At 35.2% G+C, this 7,396-nt stretch overlaps 1 protein-coding gene across 1 annotated transcript in view; it reads right to left on the bottom strand.

The window, feature by feature from the left end:
* Window positions 1-258: 258 nt before the first annotated feature.
* Window positions 259-7,396, bottom strand: part of LOC145241530 (betaine--homocysteine S-methyltransferase 1-like) — a 33,363-nt gene continuing 26,225 nt past the window's right edge. The window contains exons 6-7 of the mRNA XM_080104574.1: window positions 6,470-6,551; window positions 259-1,426 (exon numbers count right to left, since the gene is read on the bottom strand). Of these exons, the coding sequence (XP_079960700.1) occupies window positions 1,149-1,426; window positions 6,470-6,551 (360 nt within the window). The 3' untranslated portion in view covers window positions 259-1,148. The remainder of the gene's footprint in view (window positions 1,427-6,469; window positions 6,552-7,396) is intronic.

The raw sequence follows: 7,396 nt of genomic DNA, 5'->3' as shown, positions 1-7,396 counted from the left end.
TATATATATATATATATATATATATACATGGATTAAATAAGAGGTTCTATTTTTAATTCTGTGCAGATTCCAAAATTCGACAGAAAGATTCCAGAGTTTGACAAGATACAGCTGAAGAAGGTAAGAGGTTACATCGGCTGAAACGTTGTAAGAATCACATCTGAGAACAGTAGTCTAAATAATCCAAATAATGTAAAGAACCAGTGTGTCATCGTGATTGAAATTTCTAAAGTGCAAAATTTAAGAATTGTAAAATGATTGTAAAATAGAAAATTCTTTATTTTTCAACTCAGGTGAATAAAACAGAAAATCACAGAAAGGTTATTTTGGACGTGTTTTTTTTTTTTTTAATTTGTTGTTTTTTTTTTTTAACTTAAAAAAAAATAACATGGTGTGATTGCTTTTGGATTTATTTACTCAGAATAATCATTTATGAGTAATTTATGAGTTTAAGCTCGTAAATTATTACCATTAAAAAAAATTCGGAATTACTCAATTTATGAAGTCAAAGATGAAAAAATTCCTTGAATGCTTTTTTGTTTAGAGATTGATTGGATTTTGATACAAAGCATCTTTCAAATCTTCATTAACCTTCGCTGGAGAACAAAAGACACAAAATCAGACAAGGTTTTGAAAAGTCAACACAGTAGAAGTGCATTCTATTCTACAAACACTGGCCAAAGAAATCCATTGGCATTCACCGGTAAGGGATCCTTCAGACGATTTACAATAAAACAACATCTTTTTAAGAAGTAAGGTAATACCTGGGAGGATGGATCTTTTAATACTACACAGAACTATACTTCAGCTTGACAGTAATAAAACCATTGTCATACTGATTGCTGCGGACGTGTCTATGATACACCTGAAGAAAGTCGAAGGTTACATTGACTGAAATATTGTGCAAATAACACTCAATATGAGCAGTCAGAACAATCCAAATTGTTAATAACCATATAATATTTTCCCAAAACGCCAACATTATGTTCACTGTTTGTGTATAGAATTTAGCTTACTGTAATTTAATATTCTTTATGTAATGAAACATGATTTTAATTTGGTTATTTAGGAGTAATGCCGAAAACCATTTTGGTGAAAATAATCAACACCTTCGACTAATAAATCACCATTTTATTTCTATGTTTCTTTTAGTCATCGGGGTTAAGATATGCCTGCTTGACCGTTTCATAATAATCGCTGAGTTTCCCACCAGTGAAGATGAAATGCTTCGACATGTCCTCCTTATAGCGAAGAGACGGCGGAGATTTCCCCAGTATTTCCGCTAGATGTCGTGTGTATTCAGAGCTGTTCCCACAGCAGAGACCAATATACTTGACACCAATTTCCTTGCAAGACTGACCGAAATATTCAATCTCGTCCATGCTGCAATGATGCTGGGCCAGATTACTTGCGAAACAAAATTTACCTGAAAGAAAAGAACAAAATCATCATCATCCTCATCATCATCATCATCATCATCATCAGTTTAATGTCCATTTCTTATACTGACATGTACTGAACGGTTTTAAGAAATTGACTTCAAAAGTGACATATCTATAACCAGGCCTTTATTTATTCCTTTTCCTTTCAGGTCCATTTTTATTATTTCACTAGCATTTCAGCCCGGCGTTGCCCGGGTGTTTAGAGGTGTATGTTGAGCAAAAAAAAAAAAAATAGTAGTAGGAAAGCAGGCTCGAACCTGTACCATGGAGGAGGAAAAGAACGGGAAAAAACGTGACGTCTTTGCTGTTACGACTACCATCAACCGGAAGTGACATAGGTTTAAATTAAGGCTAGACAATCGACAGGAGAGAATGACTTTCGAAAATATCGGCCAAAAAAGCGACCCCCCCTCTGTAGAAAGTGCCCAGTTGAAGGTGAAGATATTAATGTTTTTAGCCAATTTTTCGATATTTATCGTCTGACTGGTCGAACTTCGAAACGATACTGATTTTGTAAAAATCCGTCGACTCTGTCGAAAGTTTTAGGCAGACATGCTAACATACATACATATATACATACATATATACATACATACATACATACATATATTGGTAACTAAAATTTTTCAACCCAAATCGATTAAAAAGCTTGCCCTATCTCTGAATACCCTATATATAAATTTCGAATGTTTAGACCAGAAATTATCTGAGTAATTTGGTAGAGACCGCAGAGGTAAAATTTTTTTAACTTTGATCCCTATTATGACCCCTTAACATTTATTGTTTTGGGCTCAAGTCAAGTTATTAAGTTGGATCCATGTCCAAGGAACCTATATCTAAAATTTCAAGTGTTTACGCCCAAAATAGGCAGAGTAGTTTGGTAGAGTTCTCCAAGGTCAAATCGTTGAACTTTGACCCCTTAACAGACAAATTTCTGGCCGAAAACCAATCACAAAGATTTTCCCAAATCTCAGTACCTTGTATATCAAATTTCGAGTCTGTAGACAATTGACAAAGTTATTGCGTAGGAAAATGTACACAGACACACAGACACATTCACTTTTATAGATAGATAGATAGATAGATAGATAGATTAAATAAAAATATATGCGTATGCATAAATATATATGGAAACAATTTTGTGTTTACTCTAAATTTTTTATGCAAATGTTATGCAAGTATAAATCAAGTAGAATATCTGCATGAATATAATTCCATGTAATAGTTAACTAAAGACGATCATCCCATAAGAAAATCGAAAAAACTAATAGGGAATTAATTAAAATGAATGTTTAAAAGAATATCCAAATTAGCTAGATCTTTTGCTAGTGAATGCAATTCCACAACCCACACATAAGAAAATTGTATTTTCTTTTTAAATAAATAGAAAAGAGGGTTTTTAATATAAATATCAATACACACAAATAAAAACGAATTTATAGGAGTATAGATAGATAGAAGATAGATACCATGTTTTCCCTGTGAAAATCCTGCTACCTGAACTTTTCTACATTTACAAACACAAGGACTATCATTCATTGTTTCAACGTGGCCATACCACCTTTTGATACTGTCCAGATTTCATCTTCCTCTGAGATCAGCCGTTTATCATTACACATTTCTCTCCATGCAACACATATCTTCAGCTCTTGCTTGGTTGACACTGGTAACGCTCTGCTGGTTAGTAATGCTAAAAATTCCCTGCACTTACTCCATCTATTCCTAATTCTTGCTATCATGTAGACACCTACTTCACAATGGTATCACTAAGTTACCAAGATTTCTGAATAACTTCAACATACAGAATTTTTTTTTTCTCCATATCTGAGTTCACATTCGTCTCTGTTGTCTTATATAAAAACTGGTTGTTCTCTCTCAACCTACCTGGAATTCTGCTGCCCTTTTTTGTGTATTCAATGCTTAAAAAGTTCACAGAAAGTTTAGTTGCACCCGATTTCCTTACCATAAACTGAGTATGACAGTTTTCTTTCCAGAGGATTTCCAACCGCTGATCCACATTTTTGTCTCAGATCTTTACTTTCTGCAGCATACTTCCAAATTTTGAACTTAACAAATAGACTTTCCATTGTTTCACAAGTACCAAGTAATCAACATATAACATCTCTCCTGCTGGACAATTCATGCATAATTCCTTGGATAATAGCCTCTAGGACATAGATGAAATGTAATGGGCTCAGAACAGGGTGGAACGATAAAATTCTCGCCATAGAAAAGACAACATGATTCCATTTCCGTTTGATGAAAAGCGGTTTTATTTTTTCATAGCAGACCATTTTCTAGTTAGCCAATTGTGTATAAATCCCAAGAGCAATAGGAGCCTTCTATCATGTCTGAAAGAAACTCAAAGTTCAACGAACGAGATCAGAGACGCACTGCTGTACAACATGCTCTCCACCAATTCAAGTTATGACAACAGGACCATTGCCAGCACCCTGAAAATGCATCGCTGGATTGCCACAAATAACAGGGACATGCTCAGTGTGAGGAAAATAAAGTTTTCAGCCACAGTTTGGTGTGATTTCTAGTGAGGTCTACATCATGCCACCTCACATCGGCTTGAAAATCTACACCAAAGTGTACCTGGATGTGCTTAAGAATATGTTGATCCTTTAGTGCAATCAGGTAACCACTCGCAAACCCTGGGTGTGGTAGCAAGACTCGGTGCCAGCCTACAAGTTCAAAGAGACTCAGGCTTGGTTTCAGAAGGAATGCTATGACTTTCTCCCTTCTCTCACTGCACCCCTCCTCCCTCGACTTGAATCTGCTGGACTACTTCGTTTGATCATAGAACATCACCAACATGATCTCCCACATCACAAAAGCCAGCTTGATCGCTACCATCCGCTGAGTATTCGCTGAGCTCCTGCCAATGCTTGTGGAAAAGGTATGCTCCCAGTTCCGGACCCGTATCGAGGTGATGACTGAGGCAGAAGGCGGCTACATTGAATAGATGTTAGCTCTACTATATAATCAAATTACCTGAATTGATTTTTTCAATAAAGTTTTAAAATAAAGCCTTAGTGTTGTTTTCTTTAGTGCGATAAATTTATCATTCCGCCATGTAAAGCGGGGTGCATTTCTGTAGCTTGCTTGAACAATCTGCACAAACCATCGATTGGTTCTTATTTAGAGAATCTTTCATTGGCACTCTGTGAAAAACTTTCACCAAAACAAAATACAGATTCTTTTTACCAAGATATTTCTTCTGCATTTGTCTCAGAATAAATACAGTACCAATGGTATTATACTGAGGCATAAAAGCAAATTGCATTACATCTGCTTTATTTAACTTTTTGATGCTCATCTATCTTTTCAACCACTTTCAACCATCAACATTAAACCTCTGTAATTACTTCCATCAAGTGCTTCCCCTTTACCATTGTAATCATTCAAAATTGTACAAAGTTCCCAGTCTTTCGCAACCATCCTTTCTGATCAATTAAATGCCTTCAACATTTCTGCAACATTTGAAAGTCTTTTAGTTTCACCATTTATCATCTTACAGTTTCTTATACCATTTCTTTAAAATTCTTATACTAACGCCTGAAAGTATCCTGTACCGCTATAAGGCCACCATTCTATTCTAGTAACCGAATTCTCAGTCGTTTGGTCATTAAACTCATTGTTCTCATGTTCTCCATTCAACTTCCACACTTTTCACTTTTCTATTTACCTCATGAGCTTTCTTCAATAAAGTCACAAATAACCGATTTTAAGCAAAAAAAAACAAAAAAACAATCAAAGTATCGGAATTTCTTGCCAACGTTATTATTCAATTTGCCCCCTAGCTCCTCGTAATGCAATTCACCACATCAATTCCTCTGAGTACAATTCACTGCATGTGCTATGAACAATCCATGATGCCACTGTGAAATGACTTGAGGGTTATCCTTATATTGCACCATGGTGCATTATTGTACTCTAAGGAGTGTCCAACTAGAGTACACACACACACACACACACACACACACACACACACACACACACACACACACACACCGGTGTTTTTATGCATGTCCGTCACTCCAGATTCATACATTACAAGATAGCTTTTTGGATTTTTAAGAACAGTATTTGCAATCATCATGTCCATGCTGAGGTCGAATTATAAAATTCCTTTTCCTTCTGAATTCCAATCAACGTATCACAGACACCTTCTGTCCAACATGTTCATTTAAATTTCCAACCACAGCAAGTACTTCCTTCTCATCAACTTTACTTATACTTACTGTAATAAGTTTGTCATAAACTCGTCTTTCACATGTTCACTCAAACAAAAACTGGTGTGAAAATTTTCTCATCATTAACAATATGATTTGATCATGTGTAACATGAATCATTTTATCATTCATAGTTCTGAAGCCTTTCATAATATTGTCCCATCATCCAATTGGAAGTTTCACTAACCTTTATCCTCGAGTGACTTTTAGCCTTGGTAAGTGGTAGGCCATTAATATTAAAAAAAAAAAGCAATGGTAACAGCATGACCATGTGTGTTACAAAAAAGATCAGGTTGTCTAAAGATATTGGCTTCCTGAGACGAAATGTATCTAACATTGATGCTTTTTGTTTTTCTACTTCTTTTTGCAAAAGTTAATCATGTTCTGCAAAACCCAAAAAAAAAAAAAATCACCTTCCCCCCTTTTCCTTGTTCCCATTTCCCCTTTCTCTTTCTATCTCTCCCACTTCCTGACTGGTTTCGTTACTTAAAATTTATCAAACATTAATACTGTAGCCCTTTTCCCTCTCCCATTACAAAACTCATTCATGTTCTGCAGGGAACAAAAACGATAAAATCCACTATAAAAAACAAACAAACCAAACACTACAAACTTGCAATTGAAGATATAAAAAGCTTGAAGAATAAAAACCTTCTACAAAATAATTGGATGCAACATGAATACGATTTCTAAAATAACTAGATTCGCCATTAAATAACCCGAAAAGGGTTGATGTGCCATAAAACAAAACAACCAAACCAAAAAATAATGTAATGATTGACTCACCGGAATTTCTGTCTTTCAAAATTTGAATTGTAGGAGCCTCTGGGGTAGTTGCATAGCACACGGGTAATGCTGCAATTGGACCCTAAAATTTCAAAAGAGAACATCTCAAGAATATATTTCTGTCATCATCATCATCATCATCATCACCATCATCATTATCAACATCATTATCATCATCATCATCGTCAACATCATTATATGTAATATACAAGCACAATATATAGATAGCAAGTTGTTAGCTAAAACATAGCATCAAGAGTATAGCTCACTCTCAGTTATACAGCAATTCGAAAAGTTGTGGGGGTTGAGCAATTAAACTGAACATACAAAGGGACACTATCGGGGAAATAAAGACTGTGCTTGACTCTAATAAAGCAATCCTTGTCATGGATGTGTGTCAGAAGTAGAGAGGAATCACTCAATTCTCCACAGAGAAAAAATTGAACTGATCAACATTCACCGGCGCCTATTGAACGTTTACGAAGCTAGTACAGTTTATGTCAGCACATGTAGGAGATGGCTTCGTCGATTTCAGAGTAGCAATAGAGATGTCAGCGAGAAAATGCACTTTTGACTTTCACAACCCAGGCATCAAAAGTGGCTGGCAAACATGAATTGAAAATGGTGGTGACTATGTAGAAAAATAAATTCTGAAATATAAAAGGTGTATCGTTTTAGTGGTACCACTCTCATGTTCATAGTTCTTCAACGTTTTATTTTTTAAGTTAAAAATAGAAGACCTTACTTTTGGAACGACCCTTGCATATATATATATATATATATATATATATATATATGCATGTGTGTGTGTGTGTGTGTGTGTGTGTGTGTGTGTGTGTGTGTGTGTGTGTGTGTGTGTGACACTTAAGAAAGCAATTAAAATTGTTTTGCAATGTAGGATTTAATAATTAAATCCCTGATAATCGG

Source organism: Euprymna scolopes, chromosome 20 (assembly GCF_053919585.1).
Source record: "Euprymna scolopes isolate OS-2025 chromosome 20, ASM5391958v1, whole genome shotgun sequence".
NCBI classification, from domain to species: domain Eukaryota; kingdom Metazoa; phylum Mollusca; class Cephalopoda; order Sepiida; family Sepiolidae; genus Euprymna; species Euprymna scolopes.
The sequence above is the reverse complement of the archived record's forward strand: the minus strand, read 5'-3'. Positions and strand labels throughout refer to the sequence as shown.